General features: G+C 20.0%; 1 protein-coding gene across 3 annotated transcripts; it reads right to left on the bottom strand.

The window, feature by feature from the left end:
- Positions 1 to 1,299: 1,299 nt before the first annotated feature.
- On the bottom strand, positions 1,300 to 18,540 carry LOC122507293 (glutaminase liver isoform, mitochondrial). Of its 3 annotated transcripts, XM_043619905.1 has the most exons (13): positions 18,091 to 18,538; positions 15,482 to 15,579; positions 14,568 to 14,603; positions 12,531 to 12,630; positions 12,008 to 12,150; positions 11,287 to 11,660; positions 8,744 to 9,024; positions 6,251 to 6,427; positions 5,940 to 6,100; positions 3,865 to 3,990; positions 3,634 to 3,654; positions 2,995 to 3,135; positions 1,300 to 2,109 (listed from the first exon to the last, which is right to left on the bottom strand). In XM_043619905.1, the coding sequence occupies exons 1-13, from the start codon at positions 18,181 to 18,183 to the stop codon at positions 1,923 to 1,925; spliced, it is 1,938 nt and encodes a 645-aa protein (XP_043475840.1). In that variant the 5' UTR covers positions 18,184 to 18,538; the 3' UTR covers positions 1,300 to 1,922. The 3 variants fall into 3 exon arrangements, with proteins under 3 accessions (XP_043475840.1, XP_043475841.1, XP_043475842.1); XM_043619906.1 differs by lacking the exon at positions 3,634 to 3,654 and having other exon boundaries at positions 18,091 to 18,540; XM_043619907.1 differs by lacking the exon at positions 14,568 to 14,603 and having other exon boundaries at positions 18,091 to 18,537.
- Positions 18,541 to 23,869: the final 5,329 nt, after the last annotated feature.

Genomic DNA, 23,869 nt, shown 5'->3' with positions numbered 1-23,869 from the left:
TTACAATATGTTTATGGAAATATTTCTCGTGTATTGAAAATCACATTATTATTATTACTATTATTATTATTAAACTCAGTTTTATATAATTATTGTCAGCTTTGTAATTATTTCCAAATTCTTATTATTTTTTGGAAACTTCTATTTTTTTGTGTCTGCAAATCAGTTACATTCGTTTTTCAACACGGAAAAAATACTGTAGTAAAAATTAGTAAAATTTATCCTATAAATAGTATCGAATAAATACAAAAATTGACGGAAATTTCAGACATTGGTTTTCGTTTGAAAATAGTTTACTTTATATTTTTTTCCATGTAAAATTTTCTTCGAAGTTTTTTTTTTTTTTGACGTATTTGTTTCGCAAAAGTACGAAAAGTACAATAAAATAAATCTAAGTGGAAAAAAATTTATATTTACTAATAAAATGTGTTGAGGGGAGAAAAAAAATGGTTTTGAATATTATTCCATTTGATCTTATGTAGAATTTGCGGTTTCTCATAATTATAACTACTATAATACTGTTTATAACGGAACGCACAATTTCTTTTCTTAGGCAATAAAACTAAATTAAAATATTCAGGAACAATTTTTTTTTTTGAAAAAGCTGAAAACTTTCATAACTAGGACTTGAATTTTTTTTGTTTTTTTTCACTTCCGCTCAAAAGTGAATTTTTTTTAATATTTTTTTTTGGTTTTTCATTTTTTTATTTATGAAAAAAGTGTCATTTTGACTAAAATTTAATTTTTTTTAATTACTTGATTATAACAGAAGAAAATTTTCGAGACAAATACTTTCAGCTTTCTCTAAGCATACGAAATATTTACTAAAAAATACGAAAATCATTTTTTTTATAGCATAATGTGTAAATAATAATTATTGTCTTATAATAAGTCTTTGTCAGAGCTGAGCAGAAATTGATTACGTATACATTACTGTTTTTTTATTTTTATTTTTCTTTACAACTTTCAATTCAATACTTTAATTTGTTTCTAAGTCTTTTTTCTCTAAATCTAAAAAACTAAAATACATTCTAAATTTTCTTGTATAATAATAATTTCCCTGTAATTTTGGTATTTATAAATAAAATTTTACTAATATTTCAATTTTTTTAATTTTAAACCGTTAATATCGAAAATGAATTTCTGCTAAACTCAGAGGTAGGCTATTTTTGTTAAGAATTTTTAGAAGCACCGTATTAGTTTGTCTTTTTTTCTAAATCAATGAATCTTAAAAACTATACGAGAGGAAGATAATTAAAATAAAATAATCCGTAAGAAAAAAAAAATAAAAACAATTTGTGATTTTTAAATATTTTTTCACTTGATTTCGAAACAGTTTTAAAAAATTTTAAAAAGAATTACTAAAAGTTCATGCAAATTTACAAATCTATAACTAAATAGGAAGTACAATGCGCGTATAATAATTGTAATTAAATAATCACAGTCCCTTTTAATAAATATTTCTAATTTTCGTTTTTTCTAAAAAAAATGTTCAGCAGATTTTACGTATTTCACCTTCGCTTAAATTTCTTTCAGTTGAAAAATATTTCCAACAGTTAGATAACATTTTTCTATTATTTAAAATTGACCGAAAAGTTATTTCTATTGTCTATAGATGTAACAAAAATTTGTTTCAATAAAAGCACTGATTATTTTAGATTTTTTAAAATTATTTTGTGTAAAATAAAAATTTGATCACTATTGATACTTTTTTGAATTAAAATAAATTGTTTTAAACTCCAAAATTATTTTTCTTAACACTTTCTAATTGATTCTAAAATTATATTCCTTTTAAGGTTTTTTTTTTTGTTTCTTGGTTTAAGCAGTTTTTAAATTAAAAAAAATCGGGTGCTTTTTCGATATTCTGTTACGTTTTTGTCGATATTCTTTTTCTAAATTGTTTTCTAATTAATTAAATTTCTCTATGATATTGGTGATGTTTTACCAGAATTTGGATTATTCACGTTTTCATTTTCATTATTCAATGCTGTATCTTTGATATTGTTATCAACCTGAGAATTATTGTGACAGAGTTCGTAATTCTGCAAATATTCCACAACCTGAGAATGTCCAAAAGCTTGCGCCTCATCCACTGGTCTATTGCCCCATCTAAAAAAATTTTAATTTCAAATTAAAAAATCATTCTTAAATTTTATTATTAAAATAAAAAAAACTAATTTAAATGCGAAATTAAAAACTTCAATAAAATTCTTCATAGAAATTCAATTATTTTCAATACAATTCCAATAAAATTCCTCAAAAGAATTCAATTATTTTTAAAAATTTGATAAAATTCTTCGCAAAAATTCAATTGGTTTGCAAATTTTTTATTAAATTCTTTATGAGAATTGAATTATTTTCATAATTAATAAAATTCTTTCCAGCAATTTAATTATTTTAAAGAATTTTAATAAAATTCCTCGCAAACATTTTTTTTATTTTGAAAAATTTCAATAAAATTGAAGGGCTGGATTCTTTATAAGAAAAAAATTTAATTAAATACAATAATGAAATTTTTCGTAGAAATTCAATTATTTTGAAAAATTTTGGTACAATTCTTTATAAGAATTCATTTATTCTTAATAGAAGTTTCATAAAATTTTTACAAAGATTTCAATTATTTTCATATTTAATAACATTTCTCGAAAGAATTCAATATTATTTAATTTAATTTTCTTGAAAAAATTAACTTATTTTTTAATGATTTTAATACAAATTTTTCTCAAGAAATTTAATTATTTTGAAAAATTTGAATAAATTTCGTTATAAGAATTCAATTATTTCAAATTCAAAATTATAAACTATAAAAGAAATATTTTTAATTGAAAACAATTTGATTTAATTAATTTTTTTGTAATCTTTAATCTTCAAAACATTAAATTAGAATTTCATTAATTTAAAAATTCAAAATATTAGGAAGAAAAAAATTGTCAAATAAAATAGAAGATTAACAATAATAAAATTAATAAAAAAAACTAATTGTTTATATTTCACCTGTCTTTTGGATTATGAGGTACTCCACATTGCTCGATGAGAAATTCGACGCAATCCAAATGCCCTTCGCTTGCTGCCAAATGCAAAGCTGTCCGACCATCGTAATCAGATAACGTCATGTCCATGCCACTCAGTCGATGCCTAAAAACAGTAAAGTATTTTTTTTAAATTGAAATTATAAATAAAATTTTCCGTCTTTAGTAATTTTATTTCATTTACAAATCGTAAAAAAATGACAAGAAATCAAAAGAAAAAGTGTAGAACTAAAAAATTCACACATCTAAAAAATTGTAATGTTTTTATATTAAATTTTAATATATTATTATATTCATTTAATTTATTTTATTTCCCTATAATTCATTTAATTTTTCTTTAGTTTTTGCGAAAAAAACAAAATTAAAAACAAAATTCAGTGTTCAAAAATATATTAAATGAAGGGAAAGTTATCTTTCCTTTTCCCCTCGTTTTTCGATATGCGAATTTTTCTATAAAAATAAAACTCGTGAAATAGTTTAATGTTTCTTGTTTGTCATGTTTGTTTTAAGAAAAAAGCATCAGAAAACATTGCAAATGAAAAGAAAACTGAAAAAATATTTCTAAAAAAACATTTTAAAAAATCTTCTAAAAAAAGCAACTCACCATTCTGTTAGTTCTTTCAGACTGCGTGTATTTTTGTGTGCACGCGTTCATAATGTTGTGTTTAACAGTTGTGTAAATGAAAATAAAAATCGGTTAGTGGAAAAAAGAACTCAATGAAAATGAATATTAATAAAATAGAAAAAAAAATAAATATCAAAATAAATTAGTAAAGTAAATTAAATGGAAAAAAATGAATTAAAAAAAAGCATTCATCATCAATTTTGCTTTCACCTTCGCATTGCCGTTACATCACCACTAGCTGCGCTAAAAAGCAAATTTACAATTGACAATCCTTTCGTCTCATATTTGTGCCTTCTTGGATCTCTCTTATTTGTCGCGTGTTTCAAATTATCGTATCTGTCGACACACAATTAGCAAATATTAAACATAATAATCGTTAGTCTCAACATTTTCAATCATAATATGTGAATAATAAATAAATTATCAGGGTTACCACGCTTTTCTTCATTTCAAATTCCCTGACTTTTCCAGGTTTTCCAGGTTAAAAAACAGAATTTTTCCAGGTTTTTAAAACTACATTTGTTTACAATTCAATTTTACCTAAAATTTCAATTATTCTGACATTCTTCAATGAAAAAAATTAGAAATTAAAAAATTCAAATAATTAAAAAAAAATTCCATTAAACTTTTTGAGAAAAATTAATACTAAATTTCCTTAAAAATCTTGTCAAGAATTTAATTATTTTTATAGATAATAAAATTATTCGCAGTAATTCAATTATTCTCAAAAATTTCAATAACATTCTTCGAAATAATTAAATTATTTTTAAAATTGACAAAATTCTTCGCAAGAATTCAATTATTTTCAAAATTGATAAAATTCTCAGCAAGAATTCAATTATTTTCAAAAATGATAAAATTCTTCGTAAAAATTCAATTATTTTCAATATATTAATTTTTACGTAATTTCGATTATTCTGACATATTTCAATTAAATATAAATATTAGAAAATAAAAAGTTGAAGAAATAAAGAAAAATTCAATTGAACTTTTTTAAAAAATTTATTCTACAGAATTGTTAGTTAAAAGTATGAAAAGTTCAAATTTTCCAAGATTTTAATTTGAAACCTTTTCAAAATTCAATTATTTCTAAAAATTTACGCTATATTGCTTTCAATATTCAATAATAATCTAAAATTTTAACTGAAATTCATTTTTAAATCAATATTTACTAAAAAAAAATCCATGAGAATTCAATTATTTAAATACAAAAATAAATATTTTATTAAATAATTGAATGTTTCTTGAAATTGAATTTTCATGAAGAATTTTATAAACAAATTTTTAAATAATTGAATTCTCTTGACAAATCTTAATAAAAATTTTTATTAAAGTAGTAGATTTATTAAAAATCATTGAATTGATAAAAGTCTTTGAAAATAATTGAAATTTTGTTATGAATTTGATTAAAAATTTTGTAAATAATTAAATTTTAGAAGAATGTTACTTATTTTTGAAAATAATTAAATTTCTGCAATCATTTGTAATTGCTTCAAAATTCAATTTCTTTTAGTGTTTTTAATTAAAATTCTTCTATAATTCCATTATTTTTAATAATCAATTAAAAATATATATTGAAAAATTTAATTAATTTCAGAAGAATTGAAATAATTAAAATTTCTCAAAAATCTACGTTGTTTAAGACGATTTCTAATTAAATTCATTCAAAATTGAAATTTTACAAAATTTCAAATTAAAATCTTTTGAAATTCATCTGTACTTATGAAAATTGTAAACGCAACTTTTTTTTAAAATTTAATTAATTTTGAAATATTTATGTAAAATTAGATTTTAAGAATAAACTTTAGTTTAACAATTTTCTAGGATTTCGACCAAAATTCCCTTACTTTTCCAGGTTGCGTGGCAACCCTGATAAACTAAAAATAACTTATTTTGATTAAAAAAATATTTTTTATTTATTTTATAATAGAAAATAATTTTTTAAAAAATGTTTTAAACGAAAAGCAAGAATTATTGTTATTTATTAATTGACCGAAATTATTATCCAATTAATTCATTAAATTAAATTACATTTATTAATAGAAACTGAATATTGTTAGAAAAAAAATTTTAGAAAATGACCTTTATGGGACAAATAAATTTTAGAAATTCATCTTCATTAGAAAAAAAAGTTTTAGAAATTGCGATTTAAAAAAACTGTACAAAAATCAAATAATCTTTTGAATAAAATAAATTTTTAAATTTAATTTAAAAAATAAGGAAAAAGATTAATTTTTGAAAAACAAAAAAAAATTTTTGAATATAAAGCAATTTGATTTTCAGACCTGTGGAAATTAAATTCAGAGACCAATTCCTGGCAAAATTGAACGCCACGACAAGAATTTCCCAATGGATCTAAAGGTGGTGACCACGTGCAAATTCCCATGACATTTGGAATGACTACTAATAAACTTCCGGATACTCCTGATTTTGCCGGAATTCCTACCTGAAATAAAAATTGTAAATTAAAATTATGTTTTATTACCTTAAGGTAGAAGTGAAATTTAGCAAACAAATTAATTTAGAATGATCATAAAAAGTAAAATTACTTTTTTTTATACTTTACTTAATTAAGAAAATCTTAATAAATTCTTACTTTAAAAGCAAATTGTCCACTGTAATCGTACATTCCACAACTGTGCATTAAACTCAAAACATCTCGAACACTATCGGGTTTCAAAACTTTTTCCTCCGTGGTTGGACAAATTCCCCCATTCGCCAAAGTGGCTGCCATCACAGACATTGTTTCACAATTTGCTTCCATGGCACAGCACTAAAAATTAAATTTAAATAACTTTAATTATTAGAGTTACAAATAATTCTTCTTTTTCTAATTCGACAACCACCGGTTACGAAAAATGAATATTTTTATTAATAACTAGCATAAATACAAGCAAGTCAAATTTTCATACCCATTGTTAGTTACAAAAACTTTCTTACCGAAATTTAATGAAAATTTATTACTTTTTAAAAAATATAACTTTTCGAAATATAAAATATAATTCCTCAAAACTACGATTATATTTCAAAATATTTTTTAAAAGTAATAAAATTAAATTCTTTTAAATATAAAATTTATTTCAATGAAATTTGTCACAACTTTTAATTTTTTCAGTTTTTAAAAATATTTTCAGGAATTCAATTATCTTCCAAAAAGAATTTAATTGCAATTTGTCAAAAACCTTTTTTAGAATTTCTATATAAAATCATTTAAAACTTCAATCATTTTTGTTAAGCAAATATTTAAAAATTTATTTTTATTTATTTTATAATTGAAATTTTAAAAAATTCAGTTACGTTTTGAAATTTAATTATTTTACAAATTTTTAGTTGCAATTCTTCAAAAAAATCTATCTTCTATATTAATAATAATCGTTGTATTCCGGTAATCTGTTCGCAGTTTGAAAAGTTAGTTACTGTTTGCATTTTTATTTCCTAACTTTTTAAATAATTTTTAAATGTTTTCAATTTTAAAATTAATTTACCGGAAATCATTGAATTCTTGGAAAGTATTTATCAAAAAATTTAAAAATAATTGAATTTATTTCAAGAATTTTATCAAAAATTGTATTGGAAATAATTTAATTCTTGGCAAGATTTATATTAAAAATCTTTAAAATAATTTAATTGTTTTAAAGAATTTATTTCAATTTTCTTGAAAGTAATGGAGTTTTTTTTAAAATAATTTTTACTGAAAATTTTGAAAGTAATTGAATATTTTTGAAGATTTTCTTTAAAAATTTTTAAATAACCCTGTTTATCATTAATTGTAATTAACAATTTTTCTATTAAATTATATTAAAATTATTCATAGAAAATTAAAATCTTCTAAACAATTTTATTAGAGTTTTTGTAAAAAAAAATACATTTCTTAAAGAATTTTATTAAATTTCGTAAAAATAATGTAATTTTTTAAAATAATTTTAATTGAAAATTTTGAAAAATAATTGAAATTTACAAAGAATTTTATTAAAAACTTTTGAGAATAATTGAATTGTTTAGAAGAATTTTATTACAATTTTTAAAATTAATTGAACCTGTTAGAGAAATTTTATTAAAATTATCTTGAATATAATTAAATTTTTTCCTAGAAATTTTATTAAAATTGTATTGAAAAAATAATTGAATTTCTCAGAAGAATTTTATTTTTTACAAAAATAATTGAATTTCTCATAAGAATTTTATCAGAATTTGTTGAAAATAATTGAATTTTCATTAAAACTCTTGAAAATAATTGAATTTAATTAATATTTTTAAATATAATTGTATTCTTTTGAGAAATTTTATTACATTGTACTGAAAATAATTGAATTCCTCCGAAACATTTTATTATTTATGAAAATAATTGATTTCCTTTGAAGAATTTTCTTATTTATGAAAATAATTGAATTTTTTGAAGGAATTTTATTAAAAATTTTGAAAATGATGGTTTTTTTAAAAAAAATTTCATCAAGAATTGTTGAAAATAATTGAATTTATATTAAAATTTTTCAAAATACTCGAATTCAATTAATATTTTTAAAAATAATTGTATTTTTTCGAGAAATTTTATTAGAATTGTATTGACACTAATTGATTTGCTCTAAAAAATATTTTTATTTATGAGAATATATAATGAAATTTTTGCGAAAAATTTTATTAAAATTTTTGAATATAATAAACAAGCCTAAATATTTTAAATAAGTGAATTCTTTAAATTTTGAATCTACAATCATTCAAAATTTAATTAAATTAAAATTAGAACTACAATAATTCTTTCAATTCTTAAAATATTTTCTAAAATTTTAACTAAAATTCTTCTTCAAATCAAATTCTTATAATAAAATTGTACGAGAATTCAATTATTCAAGTACAAAAATAAGTGATAAAATAATTGATTCTTTCTAAAAATTGAAACTTTTTTTTTTAATTTAAGAAAGAAAATTCATAGACTATTTTAAGGTTTCGAATAATTTCGAATAATTTGATATTTTGTTGAATAAAATTTCCTTACTTTACTCGAAAGAATCAAGAATCTTAAAGTGCAATTTATCTTCGAAAGTGTACGAAAATTTTAACCATATTGTCAACAGATGAGAGGAAATTCTACCTGGAAATAAAAGTCCATAACTGTTTTCAGGTCGACTTTGTCCGGGTAACATTTGTGCTCACGCATATAAAAGCCGAGGGCGTAATTTCTATCCGCTGCCTCACGTTCCGAGAGAAAAACGGCATTATTGAAACCCAAATTTTCACCTCCTGCTAAACGCTTGAAATAATTCATCGTGAAGTCGAATTTTTCAGCTAATGTCATTTCTGGCTTTATTAATGCCTTTAATAATGAACAAATTAAAATTGCTCCCGCATTTATCATTGGATTGTGTGGCTTTTCTGCAAAAAATATGCAAAAAATATATTTAAAACTGTAGAATGATAATTATTTATTTATTAATTACTAAATTGATTTTTTGTAAATTATAATTTGTTTAAAAATTTTTAAATTTGATTTTTTTAATCACTAATCAAATTAATAAATTTTATTAAAATCTAATTCAAAAAATTTAATTATTTTCAATTCAATTTCACAAAATTTTAATTAATTCTTGACATTTCCTTAATAAAATATTTAAAAATTCACATCTATCTTTAAAACATTGTGTTAAGAATTTAGAAATATTTAAATTTAAACAATCAAGTTTCGATAATATAAAAAAAGATAATTAACATTTAATATTCATACTAGCATTAGATACCTACGCGTGTTAAAACGCGCGTGCACATTCTAAGTCAATTATTAAAAGAATACAACTTATGTTTATCATTGATACTTATTATTACATTTAAAAAGTAATTAAAGGGGAAATCAATTAACATTAACAATTATTGTTTTCATTTATTTCTAAAAAATCAGAATTTTTTTTAAATCGCGATTAAAAAATAATAAATTATACAAATTTTTTTACTTTTAAAAAATGCTTGAAATTTGATAAATAATATTCCAATTTTTCTTAAAAATAAATAAAAAAAATCCTGCATAATTTCGATTTGTCAAACAAGATTTATTAGCAAAACTTTTGGTTTTTTATGGAAAAAAAATTGCATGATTTTGATTTGTGAATCACAATTTTTATATTATTATTAAAAAATTATAATTTGTTTTTGGAATAAGGAAAATGATTATCTTTCAAAATTTGGCGCGACGACGAAAAAACATAAATAAATAAAATCGGTAATTTTTAAAAATTAATAAACATCTTTTTGAGTTATAAAAAAATAAAAAATAATGTAATTCTAGGTCAATTATTACAAAATACAATAATTAATTGTCATCAATTATAAATTAAATAGTAACTGTTACGCGCGCTAGCGCCGGAAACGTGATATTCAATTTATTATTATGCAAATTACAAAATTTTGTATTTTTAAATTTGAATTTTTGAATAATTTCAGATTCAAACTTTAAAAAAATTCAATTATTAACTAATTTACTAATTAATTCCAATTCTTCTTTATTAATTTCAAAAATTTTAATAAAATTAGTCGCAGGAATTCAATTATTTTCATAAATAATAACATTCTTCGTAAGAATTTAATTTATTTTTATAAATAGTAAACTTTTTTGAAAAAATTTAATTAATTTTTAAACAAAATTTTAATAAAATTTTACGAACGAATACAATTATTTTCTGAAATTTTAATAAATAATCCTTCTAAACAATTCAATTTTATTTATAAATAGTAAAATTCTTTGCAAAAATTCAATTAAATTTTTCAAAAGAATTCAATAATTAAATGTTTAATTACAATTAGTAATAAATCACGATTATTTTAAAAACTTGAAACAAATTTTTCATAAAATTCAATTCTTTTCAAATAAAAACTTTAAGAAATTCTTCAAAGGAATTTAATTAGGATTTTAAAAAATTTTAACAAAATTCTTCGCGAGAATTCAATTATTTTTCTAAATAATAAAATTCCTCGAAGGAATTCAATTATTATCAAATTTTTTGATAAAATTCTTTGCAACAGTTCGATGATTTTCAATACATTAATTTATTTTAAAATTGAAAATATTTAAAAAGAAAAATTTTTAAACAAGTTATGAAACAAAAAAGCAAACAATAGCTAACTTTAAACTGCGAACAGATTACCGGAAGACAACGATTATTAATATAGAAAAAAAGTTTTACTTATTACTTCTAAAAATACTTCAGATTTTGTTAAAGAATTGTGAGTGAAAAACAGAAATGATCCAAATTCATTACTTTAAAATAAAAAAACAGGATTTTATATAAAAATTGTGATTATGAAATAAAAATTATGCAAATTTTTATCATTAATTTCTAAAAAAAAGAAATTATAATTTCGTTAAAAAAATTCTGATTAAAAAATATAAATTATATAGAGATTTTTTTTCAAAAGAGACGAAAAATTTTGTAACCAAAAATTATGAAAATTTTTTCCTACTTTATACGAAAATCATTTTTAAGTTAATTAAAATTAATAACTTCAATTTAATATCAAATTAAAATAAATTTAATTATTTACAGAATTAAGAAAAAATCAAGTTATTGTTTTTAAATTCATTGTGATTAAAAAGTTTTTTAGATGAAAAAAAAAAATTCATGGATAATTTAAGAAGAGAAAACTCACTGTTATGGTCAAGTACAAGTTCATTGAAATTTCTTCCGGACGGTTCTTGACCAACATATTGATGAACCATTTCTTGACCCAATCTTTCAAGGGCAATAGCATAGGTCAATGGTTTACTGCAACTCTGAAGTGTAAATGGAATTGACGTATCGCCAATACTAAATCGTTGCCCATCAATTGTACAAACAGAAACACCCCAATATTCTGGATTCATTCTAGCTAATTGAGGAATGTAAGAAGCAACCTTCCCCTCTGTATTTGTCTTGCATTTCCAATAAAAATCTTCTATATGCTTTATAAATCCAGCCCAGTCTGGAATTATAAATTGATGTCTAAACGCTCTCGATATTAGAACAATATTTGGACTAACAATTCTGTAAAATAAACAAAATTTTATTAATCAACATTTTCTTTTGAAAATTTTTCAAATTATTCAATTAATTTTAATAAAGTTAATTCATAATTTGTGAGTTAACTACATTTTTTGCCTTCTATATTAAAATGAATTTCATTAACGATTAAAATAAAAAATTAAAATTAAAATTATTGACAAATTTATAGACAAATAATATTGTTTCTTGAATGTTTTATATTTTCTTTTGATATTGAAGATTTGCAAAATGATTCTTTAATTTATCGCTAATGTAGAAAGTAATAAAAACACTTTTGAATAAAATAATTAATTTTATTAAATTAAATATTAATATTAATAATTAAATACCTTTTGAATTGTTCTCGATCTAATTTTTGTGTTTCGTGGGATATGCCTTCGTGACCACCGGTTTTTATATGCTCTTGTTTTAAATTTTCAGTCAATTCTTGTAGCCGAGGATCATTTTTCCTTAGACCTGTCGTTCTCAAAGCCTGCAAAACAGTTTCATAATTATTATACACATACTTTTATTATTTAACTATTTATTATTTACTTTTACTATTTCTTTGTTTTATTATTTTTTACTTTTATTAAGTTCAATAGTTACCAATTAATTAATTTATTTATTAATAAATAACTATAAAAATTTTTTTTTTAAATTGTTACAAGAATTTTCATTAAAATTTTCACCATAATTAATTAAATTCTTTACTACTACAATAATAATTAAATTTTTTTAAAACAGTTTTATCCATTTTTTTGTTCGCTTTATGTAAAATTCGTGTTTTACTGTAATCTTCAAAAATAATTTTTTTTTCGCCAAAATATATTTATTAGAAAAAAATTCGTTATTGCACAACTCTCTACTCACTGCTAAAAATTTTCCAACGGGCAAAAGACCGGTATCTTCATTTTTGAACATGTCGAAGAGAACATCTTCAACATTACTGGCTTGATCTTGATCTCTGGTACTGAAAACAAAAAAATAAATTAATTTTTCTTTTAATCAGAATGTATAAAAAGTGAATAATAATAATTCCACTAAATATTAATAACAATAAATTTAAATAGGAAAAAAATTAAATAATTAAATAGAAAGAAGAAAAAAAAGCCCAGAATATAAAAAAAGTAGGACTATTTATTAAATTCTAAATTATTAAGTAGAAAATAAATAGAAACATTCTGCAAATCACAAAATACTAATTAAGATCAGTGAAATAAATAAATAAATAAATTTGCTAATAACACAATATTCAATATAGCAAAAAGTAGAATTTTTGAAAGAAAATACCTTTTTACAAATACATTAAACAAAGTAATTATTAAATTGCAAAATATACTTTGGCAATAAACTTAAGTACAATTAGTAATAATGAATAAATCTATTTTCAATTATGGAACAAAAACTAGAAGATATTTTTAAAAAATAAGGAAATTTACTAATGTCTCTAAATTTAAAATAATTTTGTAAATATTAACAAAAAAATTGAATATTCTAATGATATTTAAAAGTAATTAAATATTTAGGTAAAAAAAAAGAGACAAAGAACAAATTTCAAAAATTTCTAATTTTTTTTTTAATAATACTTTTTCAATTTTTATTTCAAATTATTTAAAATAAACTTCAAATATTTTAATTTCAAATTTTCAGACATAAAAGAAAATATTTTTTACTTCAAAATGATTTGGAGCTTAAAAAAATATTTAAAATTGTTAGAAATAAAAAAATATTTGTATTTAAAATTGTTGGAAACAAAAAAAATGTTTTTATTACAAATAATTCGAAATAAAAAACTATTTGTATTTCAAATGTTTAGAAATAAAAAAAAACATGTTTTTATTAAAAATGTTTAGAAATATATCAACATTTTTATTTCAAACCGTTTGGAAATTTACTTTTATTTCTAATGAGTTGGAATAAAAAAATATTCGTATTTCAAATTGTTAAAAATAAAAAAACATAATTTAATTTTAAACTGTTTAAAAGAAAAAAAATACTTATATTTGAAATTAATTTAAAAAAAAAAATTATACATATTTTTATTGAAAATTCGCAAAGATTTGTTAACTTGTTATAAAAAAATTCTCACTTGTGCAGGTTATCAATAATTAATGATATTATTTATATTAAGTATTAACTGTTATTATTTATTAACTAATTAATAAGTACTTTAGGATATAATTTTATTTAATAAAATGATGTCAAATGTAATAATTAACGATTTCTCATTTCTACTGTTTTCATTCTAGAATTTCCTGTAAACAAAATTATTTTTTTCCCTAATATTTTATACATTTAATAATGTTTTATTTATGAATCGCATTCTTTGCTGAGAAAATTATTAATTAATTACAATGATAAAATAATTATTATTTATGATAGTGAAAAACAAAAATACCTGTATTTACGTTTAAAAATGAAATTCGACACTGATTTTGAAAATTTAAACCAGGAAATTCGCATGTTCTTTTTTTCTGTTCAATAAAAAATCAAATTTCAAGATTTTGACAGTAAATTGAAAAATATTTTTTGACACCTAACCTGATGGCTTTATTTCCAATTTACATAGAGTCAAAAACAATTTTTTGTTGTTGAAATATTCAAACTTCGGCTTTTTAAAAATAGAAATTTGTGTAAAAAAATTTATTTTTGAAAAAAATATTAATGATTAAAAAAACAACTTGTAAACAAAAATGTAATAATTGCGTTTTAAGAGAAAAAACGAGGAAACTAGCAAAGAAAAGAATTAATCATGCTTCTCTAAAATTAATTTAAGAGGGAAAATTAAATTTATTTCACTAATTATTAATAACTATATTAAAACTAGAAGCCGCATTTGAAAATAAATTATAAATTTTTCTTTGTTTAATTTCAATGTTTTTCCATGCAAAATTACATGGTACTCACTACATATAATGGCTGTCATGAATAAAGCTGTAATTACTGTAAAGAAAATACATTATCGTTAAAAGTGCTATTTTTCATTTTTGTAACACTTTTATTAATTTTTTTTTATTTCTCTTATTATTTAACGTACGTTTTGAATTAAATAATAATTTTGTCAATTTTTTCCTCCCAATTGACAAAACTAACAAATTTTGCCAATTTTTAATCAATTGGTTTACTTTAAAAAAGGAAAAAAAACACTCAAAAAATTTCCAACGTCAATTTTTTTTTCTTGTAAGTAAATAGAAATTTTTTTCAGGCACACAAAACCCTGACATTAAACAAACGATTTGTTAAATTGCCCTTTCTTTTAAAACAAAAATATTAGTCACTTATTTAAACTGAGTAGATTTTTTTTGAGATTTTCAAATAAATTTTTTTTTTAAATAAAAATAAAAAATAGAATAAAACTTTTAGTATACAGTTTTGTTAAGAAGCACAAATTTTATTTTAAACACACGCTTAGAGACTATTTTAATAATTTGTTTTCTCATAAATTAAAAAATTAGTTACCTAAATTAAAAGTAAAAAAAAATATTTACGAAAATACACCCGAATTATTTTTATTTTAATAATATTAATAATTAACGGTATTATTAATATTTAACGTTAATAATCAACGGTAATATTAATTATTAATAATTATTAATATATTAATAATTATTATTATTGCTATTATTTAATTTAATAATTTAACAATAATTTATGAGAATATAATTAAAAAACACTCAAACAAAAATGCCTCGTGTGTTAAATTGCATTGAGAAAATGAAATATGTATATATTGACATTACATAATATTGAACTGCATCGTAAATTGGCTGAAAATTGCAATTAATTAATTAGAATCAACATTGAAAGCAAATTTTTAGTACCGTGTTGGCACGCGCTCTAATTCCAAGGCACTTCCATAAGCTGCATCCAAATACCTGGCTGTTCCTAATCTCATTGACGCTGGGACCGCAGCCTTTTTCTGTAAAATATCAAAAATTATCAAAATCTTCTCTATAACATTTTAAAATATAAATTTTTTTTTAATTCATTTTTTAAATATAATTTTTTAATTTAGTAAAAAAATCCGCTGACGTAGTTTGTGTTAAAAGCGCAGAAGATATCCACCCGAATTTTTTTTTTAAATAAACCATTTTTAGATATTCTGAGTCAGTGCTAAGTATTGAGAAGAATGAGAAGCAAAAAAAGAAAAGAAAATTTCCTCTTTATGTCAAGGAAAATAAAAATAGAAATTTAAAAATATGAAAGAATAACATTTTTAATACCAAAAACGAAAGAAAAATAAATTGTTCTTTAAAAAATTCTCGTACAATTAATAATTAATAATTTTATTTATTTTTTATGTTACTTAATATTTTATTTAATTAATAATAGAATAAATAAAAATAGAAAGAAAATTTGAGATAAAGAAGAAGGAAAGGAAAAAAAAGAAAACTAATAATTGGCTGGGAAATTCAAATTAAGTATTAATAAAGTAAATGAGAAGAAAATTGAGTAAATAATAAAATATATTAAAAGAAATCCTCGGTAGTCGCAGTCGTTAAACGCTCACGTTGAGAGAGTGATGTCTTGGGTTTAGGGTTCAATTCCCACCGTTGGAGTTCAAATTTAAAAATTTCCAATTCCATATAATTAATAAATGTATAATTATAAATAAATAAATAAAATAAATATAAAACAAGTGATTAATATTAATAAATTATTAATATTAATGATTAATGTTAATAACTTAATGATTAATAAAATAAATTAATTTTTAATAAAATAAATAGAAAATTAAAAATAATATTAGTTACTAAAATACAATCCTTTCTCTATGAGAAAGCAATAATATTAATTAATGATTTTAATGATAATAGAGAATAATAAGTAAAAAATTGAATAAATAATGAAACAAATGAATAGAAAATCAAATAAATTGTAACTAAAATTAATAGTAAAATAATTAAATACTTAAAAGTACAAATGATTTACATAATCTTATAAGTATACAAATTAACAAATTAGTTCACTCGTTCATTGACTTACGATAAGAAAAGGAAACTCAAAAGAAAAATATTATTATTTTAGTCATTTTTCATTTTACCAGTTATGATTTTTAATAAATTTTCCCTCTTTGAATAAAACTAGAAATTTATTTCTCGTCATTTCCTTAATTTTTAATCATTTTTTTCTTCCTGAATTCAGAAAACAAATATTTGACCTTTTTGAAAATTACAAAAAAAAACATATTTAGGAGTAAAATATCTATTTCATTATATTTGTTTTTTGTTTAATATAGGATATAATTTTTATTCCCATTTCTGTTTTTTATTTTCTTCTTTTTGAATAAACAATTGAACTGTTATCGTGGTTGAAAAATTAATTTGAATAAAATTGTTATGTCAATATTATGTCACAAAATGTGAGAAGGAAAGTTAACAATGGAATATTATTTATCATTACAAACAGTTAGTTTTCTCAAACTTCGACAATCGATAAAATAATGTTTAAAATTTAATGTACTTTTTATTCAGTTTCAGGAGTTTCAGTAATTGAAAATAAAAAATTAAACTGTTTTTTAATTAAAATTATTTTTAAAAATGTTTTTTTTTAAAAAGCAAATAGACCATATCTTTTTCTAAAAAAAAAAATTAAAACCGATTTTTTTTAATTATTCTTTTTTTTAATTCTACGTTTTCTTTCGGTTGAACTATCAATGTAAACGTTTCTCGAAACCCATGTCTAGTATTGATTTTATAATACACAAATCTACCCCAAGCAGAAACCTCCCCACGTGTAATTTCAGCAAAATTTATTCAAATCGAAAAATTCTCTTTTTTATTAAAAAAAAAATAAATAATAATAATAATAATAAATAAATCAATTCAACTAATAAAATACTAAATTTCTTTATTTAGAAATATTTTTCATTTAAATGCAAATTTTTCTGAATTAAAATAAAAGTAAGTAATAAAAATTACAATCTTTTTACTAGGAATACAAAAATGTTCTATTAACAAAAATAAATAAATAAAAAATAAAAAAATACGATTACCCATGCACGTGTTCTAGTCTTTAATTATTCATTAACCGGTATAAAAAAAATTCCTAATTTACAATTCTCTTTTTTAACAATGTAATACAGTTATTAACTATTTTTAACTTAAACATTAATATTCTAAATCGCATTTTAATAATTTTGATAAAGAACAAAATTAAATTTCCAAAAATCAAGTGTAATAAAAAATCCATTAATGATAATAATAATAATTATTATTATTGTTATTTTTATAAAATTAAAAATACTATTATAAAAAAGTATTAAATTAAACATAATAATAAATTAACAAAAAATTGAAAATCTAACGGCTTTAACTCTCAAGCGCAAAATTATTGATCGTTAAAGATGAGAAACAAATTTTTTTTCCCTCAAAAAATGAAAGGGAATCAAAAATAATTAACTAATTAATTAAATAATTTTTCAAATTACCTGATTTCCATTGTGAAAACGTCTAAAAATATTATTTCCTATTTTTGTTAATTTGAGATTTTTCACACCATGATAAATAATTTCTTTGTACATTTTTCGCACTTTTTTTAATTAACTTCTTTTTTCCGTAATTGACGCACAATATCCAATATTAATAATACACTTATATTTTTTCTTTGCTAAAAATTTTTCTTTGATTTTATCAATACAATAATTTTTTTTTTTGTAACGAAGAAAGAAAATTATTTTCTTGTTAAAATTATTTATAGTATTAAATATTATTTTTATTATTAATATTAATCTAGAGTGATAAATTAATTGATTTATTTTCTTTTTTTGATAAATATATTTTTTGCAATCACACTCACGCACTAAACGACAAAAATCACATATAATATATAGACGCTCAACGTCTCAAAGTCTAGACACTACTGTTTCTGGTTCTGGGATGTTCACTCTGGTTTGAATAGCGAAGGGCTGAAAAGAAGACAGACCTGGGTCGCCTAAATCAAGACATGCGCGATTTCAGCTTTGATATGCGTATACTAAAATACTTTGAGAAAAATTCCTCAGGTAAACGTATTAAATCAGACTCTATTAATTTTCACTTGAATTTGTAATATTATTTTTGTCAATAATCATTTATTTTTCTATTTCTATTTTCATTTTTTCCAACTTGAAATTGCTCCAAAAAATTCCACCCCTGAATATATTTTGAACAATAGAAATTATTTTTGCAGAGTAATTATAAATTTATTTTTAGTATTTGAATTTTGAATTTAAAAAATTTTTAGAATCATTTAAATCGTAAAATTTTAATAATTAATTATTAACTTAATAATGAGTTGTTATAATTATTTATTAATTAAATTATTCTAAATTATTAATTAATTAATATAGTATTGTATTATTATTCAATTATTAATTATTATTCAATTATTTTCATGAATAATAAAATTCTATAAAGGAATTCGATTATTCTCATAAATAATAAAATGTTGCGGAGGAATTCAATTATTTTCAATATTATTTCAATTCTGATAAAAAAATTCTTCGAAACAATTCAATTATTTTTATAAATTGTAAAATTCTTGTCAAGAATTCAATTATTTTTGAAATAATTGAATTTTTATTAATTTCTCCTTCTGAGAAATTCAATTATTTTCAATACAATTTTTTAATAAAATTTCTCTAACAGGTTCAATTATTTTTAAAAATTGCAATAAAATTTTTCTAAACAATTCAATTGTTCTCAAAATTTTCAATTAAAATTATTTTAAAAAATTACATTATTTTTACAATGAAATTTTTCAAAAAAAAAATGTAATTATTTATAAAAACTATAATAACATTTTTTAAATGAATTTAAAATTATAAATTACAAAAACACGATTATTTTAAAAACTTAAAAGAAAATCTTCATAAAATTCAATTAAATTTTCAGTAAAAATTATTAAAGAAAACTCCATTATTTTTAAGAAAATTAAAATAAATTCTTCAAAATAATTCAATTATTTAAAAAAATTTTAATAAAAATCTTCCCAAGAATTAAATTATTTTCAATACAATTTTAATTACATTTACTCGAAATAATTCAATTCTTGAAAAAAATGTTGATTATAATATATAATTATTTGTATTGTAATTATGAACGAAGTAAATTTAACTTGTAAATTCATTTAATTATTAATTGTTATTTAATAATTACACACAAAAAAAGTTTCGAATTTTAGAATATTCCTTTTCTTTTCCCCCTTTTTTGCTTTTGCAAATAGATAGTGATACTAAAGTTTTCCTTTTTAATTGAGAGAATTTTCCTCTTTCATATTTGTTATTAAATGTCACGAAAATAAAAAAAGTTTCAAAACAATACAAAAAATTTGTAAATATTGGAGTGAGCTAATAATTTTATTCAATCACAAAATAATTTACAAGAAAAATCAACAGATTCGTAAAGATATAAAAAAAATTCTACAAATAAAATAAAAAATTTATTTATTAAGCAAACTTTTGTTATCTTAGTATTGAAATTAAAAAATTTGAAAACATTACAAAAAAATTTAAGAATAAATAAGTGCTAATAATATTTTTAATCAATAATAATATTAATTTAATTAATATTATTTTTATTTTATTAAAATATTAATTACCTAAAAATTAAAATATTTCATTTTTGTTAATTTTAACGTTTTTTTCTATAAATAAATAAATTAAAATTTTAAACGCGACTTGAAAAGACATTTATCGTTGTAAAAAAATATTTTACGATTTACGAGCCTTCTAGTAAATTTGTATGTAATTACCTACTCCGTATATCAAACAAATTGCAAATATTTTTTTTTCAATTTCAATAATTCATCGAGTTTTTTCTTTCTTTTTTGATGATATTATTTGATTTCTGAGAAAGCGTTGAATTTTCATGAAAAGTTTTGAAATAACTTGGAATAATTATAATTATAAAGTGATTAAATTTTCCATTAATGAAAAGCATAAATTTTGTGCCCCACATTAGTTGCGGATATATCAGAAATAGTCAATATTCCAGGAAAATTTGTAATTAGTCAAATATGATATTTTCTAAAGATAACTCCTTATCAGAATAGGAATATTTTATTCTCTAATTGAAATTAGATGACAACATTTTTTTATTAATAAAAACCTTTAATTTTCATATTTCGACTTTGTAATTTATTTTTTATTTTCATTTTGTTTTCTATAGGTATTTATTTATTTATTTATTTATTTATTTATTTATTTATTTATTTATTTATTTAAATATCACAATTCTCAATCGTCGCAAATTTTTTTTAATTTCCATTTGCATTTTATTAAAAATGATATTTTAATAGATTAAAAAATAATTTTTTTGTTTACTTTTATTTTATTGAAAAATGGCACAATTTTTATTTCTCTAGAATAATAGATAGAAATTTCTTTGAATTTATCGGAAAATTAAGTAAATAAAAATGTTTTCAGTAAAATAGTGTTACCTCATGACAATATTCTAATTACTTTTACCCACAATTTATTTTTACATTCGTAATATTTATTATTTAATTTTATAAACAATTTTCCATTTATAGTCTCTTTTTCAAAATATTATCGCACAACTAGATTAGGTAATACTTATAAGAAAAATTTACACCTTTTTCCCTATAAAGTTCAAAACTGTCAAGGCCTTCTCAATCCCAGTAAATTTAGAATCAACAACACAAAATGTGTTTCTCTAAATAAAAATATTTTGAAAATAAAAATAGTTCGGAAAACTATTATCAAAGTAAAAAATTGAAATTTGCAATAATAATAATTATTCAAAATAGTTTTTCGGATAATTATCAACTGAAAAATTATTATTTTCATTGATATTATTTATAATATTATGTTATTATTAATATCATTAATAGATTTATTCTCTTTTAATTATTATTATTAATATTAATTCTTTGTACTATTATTTGTAGCAAACATTTAAAAATTAAACGACAAAAATGACTCCAAAAATATTTACATGAATATATTTTCAAACAGAATGTTGATTCAGCCTGAAAACAAATTTTTCTAGAGTGAAAAATATGTATAAAAAAAATCAAAGTTTCATAATTAAAGTGTCAATATAGAAAAAAAATTTTTATTTACTATTAATTCGTTTAAAACGTAATAAACAAAATTTGAGCAAATAAAAAATGATGTAACACTAAATCGTATTATTTTTATCGAAAAGAAAAAGACAAATAATTATTTCGTAACTTTTATTTGAATTTTTATTGTCATTTTCTACATTATTACATTTTAAATAATTAAAATGAATATTTTGTCAAATATTATTCGACATTTGAAAAATAAATTTTCAGTCGAACAATTGAAATTTATTTATACTTAAAAAATATAAATATATAATATATAGTCTAAACTTTCTCATATAATTTTCGAAATTCATATAAATTAGCAAATAATTAGTATTATCAATTAATTCTTAATTTTAGTATAAAATAATCATTAAATGTTAATTAGGAAACTATTCATTTGGATTGCAATGGAAAATTAATATTTTGACGGAATTTCCCCAATTATTAATTTTGGTATAGTAACTTTAATAAATGTCAATTAAAATGCAATTAACAATTTCCAATTACATTTTAATTTTATTTTTGTTTCAATAAGAGGAAATATTAACTAAGTATATTAGAAATGAAACTTATTTAATTTTGTATTAAAAGAAAATTACCAAATTAATTAATTTTGTACAAAAAAAAAATTAAAAGCTACAAAATTAATTGATTTTTGTAAAAAAAATGTAAACAATATAAATTATAATTTTTAGTATAAAATAAAGTATTGATGAATATTGGATAATATTAATTATAACAAATATTATTTTTAATAGAGATTAATTTTTAATAGCGATTAATTGTTAATACCAATTAATTATTAATTTGCGTTAATTTTCATTTTTTTTGAGCTGTTGCGTTTCTTAAATTGCTCCTCATTTTTTAACGAGACGAACAATTTTCTACATAATAGTTTCAAAATTACTAGAAAAAAAAAGAAAAAGAAAATTGACGACTTCGGTAAATAATTAAAAATGAATTTTCATTAAGAAAGCAAAGACCTGTAAAGCTCGTTTAATAGTATACAATAATAATAATTGCAAGTAATATATTTTTCTAAGTGGCGTGAAAGGCGCATGACTATAATTATATGAGATTCTTAGTTGATTATCAAAATAAGTTTCTCAATTTTTTTGAGAATTATCTCAAATTTAATTATTTATGCAAAAAAAAACATGAAAAAAATTGGAAACTATCTTAAAATTAACTCTACTGGTAAAAAATACGTTTACCAGAAATATTGCAGTTTTTCGGTACAAATTATTGTATTAAACACAAAAAAAATGGACAGTTCTTCAATTAGACTACAACTTATTGCTAATGATATTTAATACTTTGGTACTTTTCTTACGCATATTTTGCCGTATCAAAAAAAAAAAAAAATGATAATTTATTGTCTACTGGACAATTTTTTTTTGTTCCGTTGCTTAAAAACAATGTTTTTGTATTTTTTCGCATGGCATTAAAACATCAAGAAAGAAGGTAAAAAAGGGTAAAAAAGAATTAAACAGAAAGTTAAAAAGTATAAAAAAAGATTAAAAAAAGATTTAAAAAAGGTTTAAAAAAAGGTAGAAAAAAGTTTAAAAAAGGCAAAAAGATAAAAAAAATTAAAAATGTACGGCGTTGAACACTAGAAGCAAAATTGCTCAAGATCCTTAAAATATCACAATTTAAACTGTGCAAAAATTCTAATTGTATGTCGGTCATCTAATTAACACGAAGATGATTGTCTTCTTTGTACATGAAGGGATTATTATTATTATCATTATTATAATTATCAATAATCTTATTATTAATATTCCTAACATTATTATTGTAATTATAATTAATATTATCATTACCATTTGACACAAACCCGTCAAATTGCTGATAAAACATTGGCAGTACTATTTACAATTTTGGATTTTTAACATTTTGATTTTGCATTATCATTGAAAGAAAAATATTAACATAATAGAAAAAAAGATTTTTAGAAAAAGAAAACAAAATATTTTCAAAAATATAATAAAATCTCAAGATTGCTATAATTTTTTTTTTAAACAAAAAATTGAAATCACTATAAAAAAATTGAAAATTTAAAATAAAGGGGACAAAATAATAGTAAATACAAAGTCCAAATGGGAATTGAGAAAAAAAATAGTTTTTAAATTCATGAAATAATTTTCTACACA

The sequence above is a fragment of the Leptopilina heterotoma genome, unplaced genomic scaffold, assembly GCF_015476425.1.
Source record: "Leptopilina heterotoma isolate Lh14 unplaced genomic scaffold, ASM1547642v1 Lhet_46, whole genome shotgun sequence".
NCBI lineage: Eukaryota > Metazoa > Arthropoda > Insecta > Hymenoptera > Figitidae > Leptopilina > Leptopilina heterotoma.
The sequence above is the reverse complement of the archived record's forward strand: the minus strand, read 5'-3'. Positions and strand labels throughout refer to the sequence as shown.